General features: G+C 40.4%; 1 protein-coding gene across 2 annotated transcripts in view; it reads right to left on the reverse strand.

Annotated features, from left to right (window-relative positions):
- The window catches only part of RNF157 (ring finger protein 157), a 77802-nt gene that overhangs the window by 50887 nt on the left and 9992 nt on the right, over positions 1-16923 (reverse strand). For both annotated transcript variants that reach the window (XM_069481730.1, XM_069481729.1), the window contains exon 2: positions 5892-6010. In XM_069481730.1, the coding sequence (XP_069337831.1) occupies positions 5892-6010 (119 nt within the window). The remainder of the gene's footprint in view (positions 1-5891; positions 6011-16923) is intronic.

Raw genomic sequence — 16923 nt, forward strand, 5'->3', positions numbered from 1 at the left:
AGCAGGGGTTCTAGGATTTGGCTTGACCTTGGCTTAGGACCAAAATGTGGCCAATCGAGGCTTCAAGTAAGTCACAGCACTGCGGCCTTCTTTGCAAGGTTACAGACAAACTGGGCCATGGTTCAGGATGGAAAGCCTGCACCACGTTTATTTTTAATGCTCTTATCCTATTCAGGTATTCTGTATCTTTTTTCTTAACTAAAATAAATTACTTCCTAACTGGTCTCATTTCCTGTCTTTCTGATTCATTCTCTACACTATGAATTAATTTATAGAGTTAATCTCCTAAAATGCAAATCAGATTGTAATAGTTATTTTTTGAGTCTCTAAAATATTCCTGCAAGATAGGTATTTTTATAGATGGTGAAACGGAAGCTCAGTGATTGGCCAACATCTTAACCAACACCACAAAGCTGGTCAGTGGCAAAGCCATTCATGACTGTGATCTCTCTACTGCCATAGGAAGAAAAGCAAAAACTTCTTAGAACGGCCCTTCAAACCCAGGCCCAATTTGTCTTTCCAGCCTCATCTCCAGCCAACAGCCCTCACAATCCAATCCTTATAGGCTACTCACCATCTGAAAACCCAACATGCACTTCTGCATCTTTGAGCTTCCTTGTGTTGCTTATTTATTCTGCCTTGGATACCTCTCCGGATGTCCCCCACCTGGGACATCCTACTCATCCCTCCAGCTTCAAGAGTCATCTCTCAGAAGCCCCTGCCTTAGAGAGAGGGTGTCCCCATTGCTCTGTGGCCTGGGGCTGCAGTCCCCAACCCTCAGGCGGTGGACTGGTGGTCTGGTACCAGTCCATGGCCTGTTAGGAACCAGGCCACACAGCAGGAGGTGAGCAGTACATGAGAAAGTGAAGCTTCATCTGTATTTACAGCCACTCCCCATTGCTCACATCATTGCATAAGCTCCGCCTCCTGTCAGGTCAGGGGGCATTACATTCTCATAGGAGCGCGAACCCTACTGTAAATTGCAAATGTGAGGGATCTAGGTTGTGAGCTCCTTATGAGAATCTAACGCCTGATGATCTGAAGTGGAGCTCAGGCGGTGATGCTAGCGCTGGGGAGCAGCTGCAAATACGGGTTATCATTAGCAGAGAGGTTTGACTGCACAATAAATATAATGCACTTGAATCATCCCGAAACCACCCCCCACCCCCCCAGCCATCCATGGAAAATTTGTCTTCCGTGAAACCGGTCCCTGGCACCAAAAAGGTTGGGGACCACTGCTCTAGGGCACTCTGGTCCTCTCTCTCGTAGAACTTACTGCAGCACATCACAGTCGGGGCAAGTCTGCCTGCCCCACTCTGCCGCAAGCTCCCTCAGGGCAGGGGCCACATCTTTTCATGTTTGCATTCCCAGTTCCTAGCACAGTATCTGCTTCATAAATATCTGTTGAATGAATAAACAGCACATGACTGCCCTGTATGTACAAAACTCTACTTCACTGCCAAGTCTAAATAACTTGCTTTCCCTGCACACGTGTGAATAAAAGGGTTCAACTTACAGAAACTGGATTTAAGTACAACTTTCTGGTATATCTCTACTAGAAAAAGAAGAAAAGCACATTGTATGCACCTTAGTTCTTACCAGTAACACCAGCTGTGCAGCCCTGGTTGCAGGGAGCACGGAGAGGAAGAAACTGTGTCAACGGGGCTCCACTACGGCACACACGAGATGTAGACTGAAACTCCACTGCTTTCCCTCTAAGATGAGAGGAAGGGTTTGAACTTTTAGCTACAAAAGGCAGGTGGAATCAAGGCATCGCTTGATACTCTGACAACCCTAATTTTATTAAGCCTCTAAATAACCTACAGCTTTAGCAGTAATTTATCTCAACAAAACAAGACCTAACTCAATAAGGGAGCAAAAAAGCAGCAACAGCTCTTCCACCACCTAGGAAGGGCAGGGATGGTCTTTATTTAACATTTTATAACTGATTTACAGACACCTTAACTCCTCTCTATAGACCAGAAAGACCTGGTTCACTACTTAAGACAGTATTTAAAAACCAGTGTAGATTATCTCCACTAGGACTCTCAGTAGCTACAGAAATAGCCAAACTGAAAGGTTAGTGAGTGCAGCTAACATTGCTCCATGCTGCTTTTTGTCCAACAACTCCAAGGCATCTTCCAAGCATTACATTCCTCTAAAGTCAGAACTGTCCCTGCTTTTCAAGTAGGCAATTTGAGAGCCTGAGTGATAGGCTTACCAAGGTTACAAAGAGTTTAATGGTAAGATATAAATAAAATGTGAAATCTTGCCGGGCATGGTGCTCACGCCTGTAATCCTAGCACTCTGGGAGGCTGAGACGGGAGGATCACTTGAGGTCAGGAGTTTGAGACCAGCCTCAGCAAGAGGGAGACCCTGTCTCTAGTAAAAATAGAAAGAAATTAACCGGACAACTAAAAATATATAGAAAAAAATTAGCCACGCATGGTGGCATATGCCTGTAGTCCCGGCTACTTGGGTGACTGAGGCAGGAGGATCACTTGAGCCCAGGAGTTGGAGGTTGCCGTAAGCTAGGCTGATGCCACGGCACTCTAGCCCAGGGAACAAAGCAAGATTCTGTCTCAAAACAAAAACACCGTAAAATCTTGATTCCAACTCTTCCACCATCCTTTTGTATATAAAAAAATCTTTAAATCTGACCCTTAAGTCTCGATAATAAATGTGGCTTTAATGGATTATCCTAAGTGGTAGATCTATAGTGCTAGGTGTTGCTCAGCCGAATGATAGGCTTTTTGGTCTGCTCATTCAAAAATGATAGGAAATCCCAGAGATCCCAGAAGCCGGGAATTCTGCGGCATTTATACCTTAACATAGCACTTGGTTTCAACATATTTCACTGTCCATATTCATTCTGCCTGGGAAAAAAGCTGCTCTTGGTGCATGCTGCTGGATGGCTTTAAAAGGCTGTTCTCTCTCCGTGTAACATGACCTCATGTGCTGACACCCAGATCTGTTACTAGAGAGTGGAAGTCAGTTCTTCAGAACTCAAGCTACATGTCAATCTTCAATCTCTGGGCCTTCCCCTAAACAAGTGTGATGTGCAGTAATGGCAAAACCCAGAGGTCAGCCCAGCAGATGGAATTACACACCAAATGCAAACACTCTGAAGAGGTGCTCCAAGAGAACATATCACTGCCACTTGTTCTACTTTTAGATATCTATCAATATCTCACAAATTGCATTTGACGACTTATACAAACAGACTCATGAACAGAATGTGGGCAGAGTTCCTGTGTATACCTGACCTTATTAGCAGGAACCGCAGAGTAGCTGAGGCTCTGGAGCTGGACTGCTGGGTTCAAGTCCTGATTCAATCCCTTAAATGTTTTGAAATCTTTATTTTAAACTCTCTGTTTTCTACTTGTCAAATGAGGACCTTCCTCAAAACGATGTGAGGACAAAATGAGGTAACACATATGAAGAGCTTAGAATAATCAGGCCTAGAAAATAGCAAGTGTTATTGCTAATACAATATTATAATAATTACAATGACTAATAGATGTTAGCCACTGTTATTATTAAATAACATGTGGGGAAAGGAAAGAGAAACGTGCTACATTTATTCTGTATACTCTATTTCTGTGTGGCTTTTTGAAGTTATTCTGATTTGTTTTCCTAGCATGAAATTATGTGCTTTGAAAACATTTGCTCTGTACAGCATTAAGCATACTTAATGATTACTACATAAAAACAACAACAAAAACTCCAAAGTCTATGCTCCTTTGGGAAAAATGCCTCAAGGCTGCTACCTAGTATTTCAGGAAGACCTCAGTCATTTGCAGGCTGCACAGGCAACTTTGGAAAAGTTTGCCAGCCAGGATAAACCTCAAAAGGAACCTAAACAAGCATTTACTTTTTTCTTTTTTTTTTTTGAGACGGGGTCTTGCTGCATTGCCCAGGCTGAGTACAGTGGCTATTCACAGGCTCCATCTCACTACTGATCAGACTGATTGGCACGGAGTTTTGACCTACTCCGTTTCCGACCTGGGCCTGTTCACTCCTCCTTAAGCAACCTGGGGGTCCACTGCTCCCAGGAGGTCACCATATCGATGCTGAGCTTAGTGCGGACACCCGACTGGCATAGCACACTACAGCCCAGAACTCCTGGGCTCCGGTGATCTTCTTGCCTCAGCCTCAGATTAGCTGGGACTATAGGCCATGGTGCCTGGTGCATTTATTAATACTTATTTTTAAATCATCTTTATGGACTGAAAAGTCCAAAATTTTTAAAAAATATGTAAAAAACTATTGCCAACAGAGGAAAGAAAAAAGAAAAAAACTGATGCAAACGTCAAGTCCCCATAAGGAGAAAAGGCCACTTTCTAAGCATGAGCTGACTCCTGGTGAGTGAGGAAACATTCTTATCTGGCTCTCAGAAAAAGAAGAAAGATCTTTCTACTCTAATTGCTAAGGTAGTGGTAACACAAGCAAAGAGTAGACATTTAGTATCAGTTGTCATAACTTACTTTGAAGCAGAAGGGACTTGGTATTTTGAAGGGCACTACTGGACTTAAAATTAGCACAGAGGTCACTCCAGATAGGAAGAAAACAACAAAAATCAACAAAAATATTTTTTCCTTTCTTTTTTTTTTTTTTTTTAGAGATAGGGTCTTGCTCTGTCACCAGCCTGCAGTGCAGTAGCATGATCATAGCTTACTACAGCCTTGAACTTCTGGGCTCATGCAATCCTCCTGCCTCAGCCTCCTGAGTAGGTGGGACCATGGGTGCACACCACCACACCCAGCTATTTTTAAATATTTTTGGAAGAGATGGGGTCTTGCTATGTTGACCAGGCTGGTCTTGAACGCCTGGCCTCAGGCAATCCTCCCACCTTGCCTTCCCAAAGTGCTGGGATTACAGGCATGTGCCACCAAATCTGGCCAATTTTTTATTTAAAAAATTTTTTTTAATTAAAATTCACAATGGAAGACCATCACCAGATCAATCTTTCTAAAAAAAAATTTCTCAGACGAGCGCAGTGGCTCAAGCTTGTAATCCCAGCACTTTGGGAGTCTGAGGCGGGAGAATAGCTTGAGGCCAGGAGTTCAAGACTAGCCTGGAAAACATAAGTGAGACCCCATTTCTACAAAAATAAATAAATAAGTAAAAATTAGCCAGGCATGGTGGTATGTGCCCATAATCCCAGCTACTTGGGAGGCTGAGCCAGGAGGGTTGCTTGAGCCCAGGAGTCTGAGGTTGGCAGTGAGCTATGATGATGCCACTGAACTGTAGCCCAGGCAGTAGAAGGAGACCCTGTATAAACAAACAAACACAATTTCTCCAGGTCAGTCACCTGCCTAAAAAATCTCAAATATTCCCCATAACCTACAGCAGAGAGTCAAAAACCTCTTAAGGTAACAGAGCCCCCACCTACTGTTCCAATCTTGTTTTACCATTTGAACTAAAATAAAATTTTAAGGCTCACCGCCCCCTCCCCCCACCAGCTGACTAAATGGACCCCCTCGTGGCCAAAGGAATATCCTAAAACTAAATTGCCTGCCAGGAGGAAGGAGGTCAGACCTGCCTTATCATGCCCCCCTCCTCCCTTCTTAGGGACATCTTTTGTAACCCATCAACAGGCCTAAGAGCTGTCTGAACAGGGGCCCTTCAGCCAGAGGTCTGCATGCTCAGGAAAGCTTAATTTTGTCAGCGTCACCCTCACCCTCACACAGACTCTAGGATCCCTTCTGCAGGTCTCCTCTAGAGCCAGGAGACCCAGTACGACCAGAGAGGCTGCGGTCTGGCTCCTAACTCCTCTCTCACGCAGCCCAAGCTACAAACTCTGCTGCACCAGCAACTGCAAACTTATTTTTTGTAAGACTAAATTGGCCACTTAACCCCATGTGGAAGTAAATTCATTTCAGCCATACCGCGACTGGTCTGTTCCCCAGAAAGTTCAGATCACTGTTCTCTCCAAACAGGTAACCTTCCGGATGGGTTGAGTCAAACTTCTCTCCTCCCATAATGAAGTGGCTGGCAAAATAGCTTCCTAGAGAGGGACAAACAGAAAAAAATCACGCAAGCAGAAAGCAATCAAACTTACCCTAGTAAAAAAGCTGATTTTAAAAAACGCTAACGCTTTGAACAAATAATTAGAGCAATATCTAACCCCAGGAGTGTTTTCTTTTCCTGATTTGGGACAATGGCACAAAATAAGCAAAGTCATAGCAGGGAGAACCCAAGATACTAAACATAAAACAGATCATTGTTTTCCTTTTAACATTCTTAATTGAAACCTTATGATCTGAAATACCACCAGCCAAAAGATATACATGAATGACTCTATAGTTTTTGTTCTTGACTTTTTTCCTCTAAACTTGAAGTAGTTATTCCATGTATTTGAGAATCTCACCTACAGGTATCAGCACGTCTATACACTGTGATGTGAAATATATATTTAGTCTTTGTCCCCATTTCTTGGCATACAACTCTAAAATCCTTGGAATCTCCAAAGTGATGTCTTTATGTATGCTAATGAGCTGATCGACGGCTGGCAACCCCTAGGTAGCTTCAGGATGCAGCTGGTCACCGCAAACAGCAGGATTAGAGGGTTAGGAGTTTCATTCTACCCCTCAACCTCTGGGGAGTGGAGAGGGGGTAAAGGTTAAGTTGATTACCAGTGGCCAATGATTTAGTCAGTCATCCCTACGTAATGAAGCTTCCATAAATGGAGTTTCCTGGAAGTTGAAGAGGCTGGAGAAGGCATGAAAGCTCTGAGCCCCTTCCCACCATAACCTCACCCTAGGCATTTTTTAAATCTGTATCCTTTGTAATATCCTTTATAATAAACCAACAAGCCTAAATGTTTCCCTAGTTCTTTGAGCCACTCTAGTAAGATAATCGAACCCAAGGAGGGGGTCGTGGGAATCCCGTTTATAGCTGGTTGGTCAGAAGCACAGGCAGAACAACCTGGGGCACATCGCAACGTGCACTGGACGTGGCGGGCAGTTTTGGAGACCAAGCCCCTGTGGAAGCGACCCAGGTGTCAGAATCGAATTGAATTAGAGGACACCCAGCTGGTAGCCACTCCAGAATTAACTGATTACTTGCTGGTGAGAAGAAATCCCCACACATTTTTATGGCCAGAGATCACAGAAGTCTTCTGTGTTGATTGTGTTGTGAGAGGACAGAAGAAACTGAGTTTTCCTATATCCTCAGACACACACACACCTTTCTTTGCCCAGATTGTCATAAGCCAGCTTATACCTACACACAGAAGTCTCAGTACCCGCCTACGACTACTTCTATACCTCTACAATCCTCTGTGACGAAGGTTCTTCACTTGAACATGCTACAAAACATAAGATTGTTTCACAGGAAAAAATGAATTTACACAGTGCAGCTTTTGCTGCCTTTACCTACCAGTTACCATATAGACAATGGTGTTCAGTAAGGGGGCAGTTTAGTGCTGTGGAGGAAGGCCACACCCACGCCCCCTCAGCCTCAAATTCATCGACAGAGCTAACGGCCAGGGCTGCTGGCGCATCCGTCATGGCAGGTCCTCTCTGCCCCACCTTAATCAGCCAGGAGGCAGGGACATTTGCACTACAGGATAGTACCCAGATGAAATCAGCAGTCAGGGGTCAGAATTCTCATCAGCCTTATGCAGACAAACCAAGGAACTGTGCCAGGATGTAATGTCACTGAGAAGTCACCAAGGGAGGCTCGGGTAACACTGAAAATTCCACCTGGGAATACGTTTGTGTGTCTGTGTGTGTGTGTGTTTAGAGATGGGGTCTCACTCTGTTGCCCAGCCTGGAGTGCAGTGGCATGATGAAGCTCACTGCAACCTCCAACTCCACGGGATCAAGTGATCCTCCCACCTTAGCCTCCCAAAGTGCTGGGATTATAGGCCTGAGCTACCGCGACTGGCCACATTTTAACTTTGATGATTAAATGAATGCCTCTTACCCTAAATTTCTATAATCTAATTCTCCCATGAAAGTACACTGTCCAAAGTAAAGGACATATACCATAATATACCTTTATCAATGCTCTCATATGCCCCAATTCTCAAATTCATACAAAGAGTTTATGAAATGGCAAAAGGCTTGTTCACATGTACAGAGCTAGGACATACATAAACTCCCTAAGTCACTTGTAATTTTCACTGAAGATTTAGAGCAAACTAAAAACATGAGATTTAACACTTTGAACCTGTGGAGATGCCATGGGAAGGAAGACAGAGAAGAAAATTCTAACAAAAGCTGAACCAAATGTTCATTTTTAAAATTTTCTACACATGAAGCTTTAGACTAGAAACACCTATTAAACAAAACAGTGTGGATAAAATCGCTCACCACAGAGTGAGGCAATTCTTGAGTTAAATAACGTGCAGGAAAACATTATTTGGCTGCTATTAATAGCAGCCAAAATCAAAGCAATCACCGAGGAATTCTTCAAAGTTACCTATCAAAGCTTAAAAACACAAAGAACAGCCATCTGCAGTGATACAACAGCGCAATTCATCATTTAGGAAAACTAATTATCAATTATTTATGTCTAGCACTTGCTAGCCCTATTTTCCAAGTGCATAATTTATAGAGCAGGGAGGTGCCTAGTTGCCTTAAGTAGAAGCAGCCATCTCAAATAATTTACGTCATTTACTGATGAACCTTAGTAAAATATATTTTCTATGCATTAGAGATTATATGTTTATTATACATTAGGTAAAATCAGAAAAGTTGAAGATGTTACATTGACGAATATCTTGCCAAAATGATGAACAAAAAACGGACAAAAGTAGGTTTTGTGTCTGGAGTGGTCCAGGCTGAGCTCAGTGTGAGACTACGGAATTTTAGTACCTGTGAGCACTCAGGTGAGGGATCTGGGGCAGTGAAATCCACAGACAATTGGCTTACAGGTGGCCCTGACTGAACCTAGCAAGAGAAGGGCACTACTGACTTGAGGGCTAAAGGCTTAAGGCTGGTGATAAGGTTCTATTAGAAATGCCCTTTTTTGCTGTAATATTAAAAGAAAAGAAATTATCAAGAAATATGTACAGAGCTAATTATAGTTTTGCCTTGCATGAAAGATCAAGAGCAATGATATACAAAAATCTAAAATTAGGGTCAATAATTCACAGATTGAAAAAAGGACTTTTCATTTCAACAGAAGAGTCAATGCAAACTTCCTTTAAAAAGTTGATCTCGGCCGAGGCGAGAGGATCATTTGAGCTCAGGAGTTCGAGACCAGCCTGAGCAAGAGCGAGACCCCATCTCTACTAAAAATAGAAAGAAATTAGCTGGGCAACTAAAAATAGAAAAATTTTGCTGGACGTGGTGGTGCATGCCTATAGTCCCAGTTACTCGGGAGGCTGAGGCAGGAGGATCCTTTAAGCCCAGGAGTTTGAGGTTGCTGTGAGCTAGGCTACACCACAGCACTCTGTCTCAAAAAAATAAAATTAAATAAAAAATAAAATTAAAAAAATTAAAAAGCTGATCTCAAGTTGGGCATGGTAGCTCACACCTCTGTCACTCAGGGCCCAGGATGGAGTGCAGTGCATGATCATAGCTCACTGCAACCTCAAACACTTAGGCTCAAGCAATCCTCCTGTCTCAGCCTCCTGAGTAGCTAGGACTACTGGCACATGCCAGCACACTCAGCTAATTTTTAAATTTTTTGTAGAGGTGGGATCTCACTAAGTTGTCCAGGCTGGTCTTGAACTCCTGGCCTCAAACAATCCTCCCACCTTGGTCTCCCAAAGTGCTGGGATTACAGGTGTGAGCTATTATGCCCAGTCAAATTAAAAAAATTTTAAAGCAATTCCTAAAAATCAAATGTAAAATGAAACAAATGAACCTAAGTGTGTGTCCAGTTAGTGGCATAACCACACAGAGAGAAACTATTCCAAATAACTTGGAAACACTGTATTTAACTGTATTTCTCTACATCTCCAATGGAATATAACCTACAGGGAAGAAAAATGTGAAAAATTTATCTCAAACTGTTTACAGTAATCATAAGATTGGTAGCAGTATTTTGTTTCCTGAGAATGTGGCATTAAGCAAATGAGTAATTATGTGATTTAACTTTATCATACCTGGTATCATTGAGAATCACCTGGGATAAAGTTAAAGAAAGCCAAGGTTAGGAAAAAACTGTGTGGTTCTGAATTTTATTTATTTATTTTTTTTTTTGAGACAGAGTCTCACTCTGTTGCCCAGGCTAGAGTGAGTGCCGTGGCGTCAGCCTAGCTCACAGCAACCTCAAACTCCTGAGCTCAAGCGATCCTCCTGTCTCAGCCTCCCGAGTAGCGGGGACTACAGGCATGCACGACCATGCCCGGCTAATTTTTTCTATATATATTTTTAACTGTCCATATAATTTCTTTCTAGTTTTTTAGTAGAGATGGGGTCTCGCTCTTGCTCAGGCTGGTCTCGAACTCCTGAGCTCAAACGATCCGCCCACCTCGGCCTCCCAGAGTGCTAGGATTACAGGCGTGAGCCACTGCGCCTGGCCTGGTTCTGAATTTGAATTAGAGCTATCAATAAAAACTCATGATGTATTTTATCCTTACAAACAATGTTTCCTAGCTCTGTCCACTGAAAAGGCCTAGAAACAAAGACCAGCATAGTAGCAGTGAGCACCTCTGGCACCCAGACTGCAGTCTCCACATGTCATTTCCCACTCACAGGAACAAGTCTGTGGCAGGAAATGCACGAGATGAGGCTGGAACATCTTGGAGCACCAGACAACAAGGAAGCTCTCAAAGCCGCCTAGTGTCATGTCAAAAGGACTCAAGAGCTGATGTGAAGAGGTTCCCCCTGAGCAAAGATGGAAGATACTGAGCTTCATCAGGATAATAACGGCAAGGATTACAATGTAGTAATTGTGCATAAGTCCACGAGAGCCCATAATGATTTTTTTTTTAAATCACCACTGAAGAATGTTGGTGATCCAATTCTTTACTCTAAAAACTGGTAAAAGCATGAAGCATTTCGCTTGCCTTTCCTATATGAACTGCACCTCTGGGTGAGTGAACAACTAATAGGTGAGGGGAAGCTTCTCTTTACAGAAATAGTCCAGCTAAGGAACAAAGGAATGACAGAATTAGAATATAACCCTTATTAAATTAATAATTTGGTGACTCATCAATCACCACCACGCCCCCCCACCTCAAAAAAGACAACCAGATACATGCCTACAGTGATGGAGAACACAAAAAAGTAGTCTTACCAAATACATACATATGTACAAATTTGAAGCTTTAAAAAGAAAATGAATTTGATCAAGCTGCTGGACCCAACCACCCCAATTTATATGAAATAGAACAGAACATGATTAATGACAGTTCGGGGAGGCAATCAGCAAAATTCAGGCTGTGGAAAACTCTACAAATGACTAAGTTTCCTTAATGAATATATTGCAAGGGGCACAGTATGGCAACAGAAAATCCAAAGTACAAACTTTGTTTTAATCAATCCTTTAATTTCCACAAAGTTTATAGTATACAATCAGCAAAGACTAGGACTTTCCTGGCCTCAGGTATTGTCCATGCTCCTTCATTCGTTCTTCTAAAATAACTCTAAGAAATAAAATACAAGGAGATAACAGACATTAACATCATATGGGTTCATAGAAGCACTATTCACAATAATCAAAAGATGGAAATAATCCAAATGTGCATCAACAGATGAATGGATAAACAAAATGTGATATACAATGTATCCAAAATGTGTCCATACAATGGGCTATTACTCAGCCATAAAAAGAAGTGAAGTTCTGATACATGGATGAACCTCCAAAACATGCTAAATGAAAGAAGCCAAAACAAAAGTTCACATACTGTATGATTCCATGTGCATGAAATATCCAGAATAGGTAAACCCATAGAGAAAGAAAGCAGATTGGTGGTTGTCAGGGGTTGGGGGCAGGGGAGAATGGAGAGAAACTGCTTAACTGGTGCTGGGTTTTATTTTGAGGTGATAAAAATGTTTTAGAATAGAGGTGGCAGTTGTGCAACATTGTGAATGTACAAAATGCTACTGAATCGTTTACTTTAAAATAGCTAATTTTGTTATGTGAATTTCACCTCAATTAAAGAAATCATATGGGGAGGAAGAATTTGGCACAAGTCGGATTATGATGTCATTTGAATTTTAGCTTAATTTTCAAGCACATATGGTAAGCAAGATACAGAAGTTTACCAAAATCTTCCCTCTTAAATGTTCTTTGTGAGATAGGTTTTCTTATGCCTACTTTTCAGTTGAGGAAACTAAGGATCAGAAGAGTTCAGTGACTTGCACAAAGTCCCACAGTTAAGAAACAGCAGAGGCCAAAAGAGGCAAGATTTGAACTCAAGGTCTGGCCCACTCCAAATCCCTTGTCATAAACTATACACCCATCTGACCATCTGAGAAAGGCAAAGAATAATGTGTAAGTGGGGGTGGGGTGGAGGACAAAAACCAACACCTCTGCGTTTGTATAAATTTAGTGTCTATGCTTTCATGTATATGTGAAAGAGGACCCAAGTGTTTGGAGTTCTCTGTGACGTGAACAATATCTGACTTTTCCTTTCCCTGTACTGTAACACGAATCAGGGGCACTGCTTTGACAATAAAATGCTCAACCAGATAAAGCCCAGGGTTTTTTCTTTCTGACAAAGGCAAACAAAAATTGTACATCAGACCCTTTAGTCTCAAAAACATTTTGTTTTCCACATCAACTTTGAATATTTTGTTTTACACGTCTAGTGGAAGAACCAATAAATTTGATGCACAGCTTCCCTGTCCAGAATAAACTATGGAATAAAGTGAAACAACCACCAAAAAAACACATGAACAGTACCGCCCAACTTTATGTTTTTGCAAACAAAAGCAAAAGAACTCTGAACCTAGGTGAAAATGTTAGAACATGCAGTGTTTTCAACACGTACACAATTTCTGTATAACTTTACAAAGCACCATCAGAAAGAAAGAAATATAATTAAATATTGCAAAATCTTATACTGACTCTGAATACCAAGAAGAGGAATTACAAACATTAAATATTTATGAAACAAAAAGTTCTATTACAATTTCTAGAGTCCCTCAAATTTCTAGAGGTCCTATACGTAGACCAAGAGACAGAAACACACCTCTACTCTCAGCCAAGATGCCTGTGGACTGACCACACATAATCGTTTTAAGGTCTCATCAAAAAATGCCTTGTATAAATGTCCATCAATACGTAACATATTTTAATAAATCTATCAATAGAATGCTATGCAACCATCAAAAATGTCAATATAATTCTACATTTATTGTCAAGGAAGGATGCCAAAGACATTTACTGAGCAAAAGATACAAGTTACACAAGAGCAGGTATAGTATTAACCATTTATGTAAGTCTATGTGTATATCTCAGGAGAGATTCCTGAAAAAACATTCACTGAAATATTAACAGTGGTTTTTCTCTATGTAGAGGAATTTTATAGTGTTTTTACTGTCATCTTTTTGTTTTTTCTGTATTGCTTTAGTTTTCTTACAATGGATACCTACTATTTTTATAATAAGAAAAAAACCCTAAAGCTCCTTTCATTAAAAAAAGCAATAAAATATCTTGAAAGTATGGCATAACTATCCAAAAAATTAACACTATTTATAAAAAGTAATCTTTAAAACACTTAAAATTAAGAAATAAATTATTGTGCACCACCAAACCTGGCCAAAAAAGTTATTTTTTAATTAAAGCTCATGATGGAAGACCGTCACCAGATCAATCCTCCTAAAAAAACAATTTCTCAGACCAGGAGCAGTAGCTCACGCCTGTAATCCCAGCACCTTGGGAGGCTAAGGCAGAAGTATTGCTTGAACCCAGGAGTTTGAGACGAGCCTGGGCAACATAGCAAGACTCCGTCCTACCAAGTAAAAAATTAGCTGGGTGTGCGGGTGGATGCCTGCAGTCCCAGCTACTCAGGAAGCTGAGGCAGGAAAATATAGCTTAAACCCAGGAGTTTGAGGTTGCAGTGAGCTACGATGACACCTCTGTACTCTAGCAACAGAGCAAGACCCCGTTTCAAAAAAAAAATTGTACTTATTACCTGGAAAGGCAACTGTATCACGTTTTTCTAACCAAATGCGAAGGAAAAAAAATTGGAAAATCAACTCAATTACACCAATACTATTAACTATTAGGAATCAAAATGTCATTTTCTAAGAGCAGGCTTATAAAACAGAAATAAACAGTGTTATAAACATTCAATAAAGTTAGTTTGTGCAGGGATTTTTTTCCTGCCCTTATGAACAAATGTACAAAGAATTTATCCAGATAACTGAAGACCTCACTCTCTCCCACCCAAAAACAAAAACAAAACAGAACAAAACAAAAAAATCCACCAAGCCACCTATTGTTTTTCCCCCCAAAATAATCAAACTTAGCATTTGCATTATCTTAAATAACAAGACAGTCACCAACTGGCCTTTGATGTCTTTACCTACAGTTCCAGGCTTTCAAATTAGATACCCGATCAGTTTCAATTGTTTTACCTAAATTTCTTTGTGGTACATTGTTTTTAAAAGCTGTAGAGTCCACACTAGCCACTACGACTGTTACTCGTAGTACAGATCAGTGCTGTCCAATAAGAATATAATGTGTGCCACAAATGCAAGCCACATATGTAATTTAATATTTTTTAACCGCTACATTTAAAGATGTAAAAAGAAACAGGTCAAATTAATTGTAATATATTTTATTTACCCCAATATATTTCAAAATGCTATCATTTCAACATGCAATCAATATAAAAATTATTAAGAAGTTATTTACATTCTTTTTTTTTTTTTTTTTTTCAAAATCTGGTGTGTTTTCTCCACTGTTTATAGCCCATCTCAATCTGGACCAAGCACATGTCAAGTGCGGTACAGTCGCACGTGGCCAGTGGCTACCATACTGACAGAGTAAGTAGCTCCAGGCCCTACTCCTTAACACCTGACTTTATCTTAGTCACTATAAACATGTTCTGGCTCTACAAGAACTCAAGGCAATGCCAAGGGAACTTCTATCATCCTGCAGGAACCCTATGCTATTAATGGCAACTTTTTAAGCAAGAACTCAAAATCAGTAAATTGACTTCAACAAAGAAAAATGCAACTATTTGTTCCCCATCATGTGAACAAAAAGAAAAAAGTTCATTTAGAATTTACCATCTTAAATAATTTACCTAATCATCTTGCATTTAAGCTTTTGGTGCATATTCTTAACACCTCAGTGAAATTAAATATCAGTCAGTGGATTCCCTAAATTATGTCTGTCTCAATGAGATATTGTGACATTTGCCACCAAAGCACTAAGAACTATAACATCATACAATAAAAGACAGTTGAGCCCATTTTCCATTCTTTTGCAACTCTGTGGGAACCTATGGGCTACAGGAATCCTACTAAGTTTTCTTTTCTTTTTTTTTTTTTTTTTTTTTTGAGACAGAGTGTTGCTTTGTTGCCCTGGCTAGAATGAGTGCCGTGGCGTCAGCCTAGCTCACAGCAACCTCAAACTCCTGGGCTTAAGCCATCCTACCGCCTCAGCCTCCCGAGTAGCTGGGACTACAGGCATGCACCATCATGCCCGGCTAATTTTTTTTTCTCTATATATATATTTTTTAGCTGTCCATATAATTTCTTTCTATTTTTAGTAGAGATGGGGTCTTGCTCTTGTTCAGGCTGGTCTCGAACTCCTGAGCTCAAATGATCCGCCCACCTCGGCCTCCCAGAGTGCTAGGATTACAGGCGTGAGCCACCGCGCCCGGCCCTAAGTTTTCTTATATTTGAAAAATCTTCATCTACATGACATTTTAATAATATACTTTAAGCTTTAGGTCATACAAATAAAAAGAAAAGAAAATTTTTTTTTCAAACACCTCTAACTGTTCAATTCTATGATGCTATAGTGATGCTTTTGTTATTCATTTTTTTAAAAAATTCTCCCCAGAGCATGTTTTTATTTATTTAAAAAATTATACAATATAGGTCCTTTCAAAAAAAATTAATACATAGAAGTACGTAATTTAAAAAGTGATGATCCAACTCTACTCCATGAGAAATAGTCCCATTACTAACAATTGAATGTGGCCTTCCAGATTTTTCCATACATATACAAATACATCCAAGTTTTCTGTTTTATTTTGTTTTTTAAATTGAATGGACTATTGCACATATTGATCTGCAAGTTACTTTTTTCCACCTAATGTACTGTAGGCATCTTTCCATGTCTATACTTATGATTGGACCTCATTGCTTTTAATGGTCACAAAATAGTAATAACCTCTTATTGAGGTGTTACTCTATATCAGCACTGTATTAACATGTACTACATGGGTTATTCCTCACAACTCTATGAAGATGTTATTATTTTCTTTTTATTTTATAGAAGAGAAAACTAATGCACAGAGAGGTCAAGTAACTTGTCCAAGGTCACACAGTAAGAGGCAGTGTCAGGACCTCAAATCCAGCTATTTTTATTCCAGAGCCTGTGTGTGGTTGTTTGTTTTTTTTTTTTTTTTTTTTGAGACAGGGTCTTGCTCTGGTGCCCGGGCTAGAGTGCAGAGGCATCATGATAGCTCGCTGCAGCCTCCAACTCCTGGGCTCAAGTGATCCTCCTGCCTCAGCCTCCCACTGTGGGTGCTCTTAACCATTACACTGTATTCCCATTGAATACCCAGATTTAGCTGTTTCCCTACTGAAAAACAATCTCTACTCTTTCCAGTTTATGTTACTTCCTTTTTCTTTTCTTTTCTTTTTTTTTTTTTTTTTTTTTTTGCTATTTGAGTATTTTCACACCTGGCATTTGTGGGTGTAGACTGTTGTGTGGGATATTTTTTTTCCAAATAGAAAATTTTGCTAAAAATATTTATCAAATATTCCATTTCCCCCACTAATTTGATAAGCTCTTTTTATCACGCTAAACATACCTAGATCTGGACTCTAT

The sequence above is a fragment of the Eulemur rufifrons genome, chromosome 9, assembly GCF_041146395.1.
Source record: "Eulemur rufifrons isolate Redbay chromosome 9, OSU_ERuf_1, whole genome shotgun sequence".
NCBI classification, from domain to species: domain Eukaryota; kingdom Metazoa; phylum Chordata; class Mammalia; order Primates; family Lemuridae; genus Eulemur; species Eulemur rufifrons.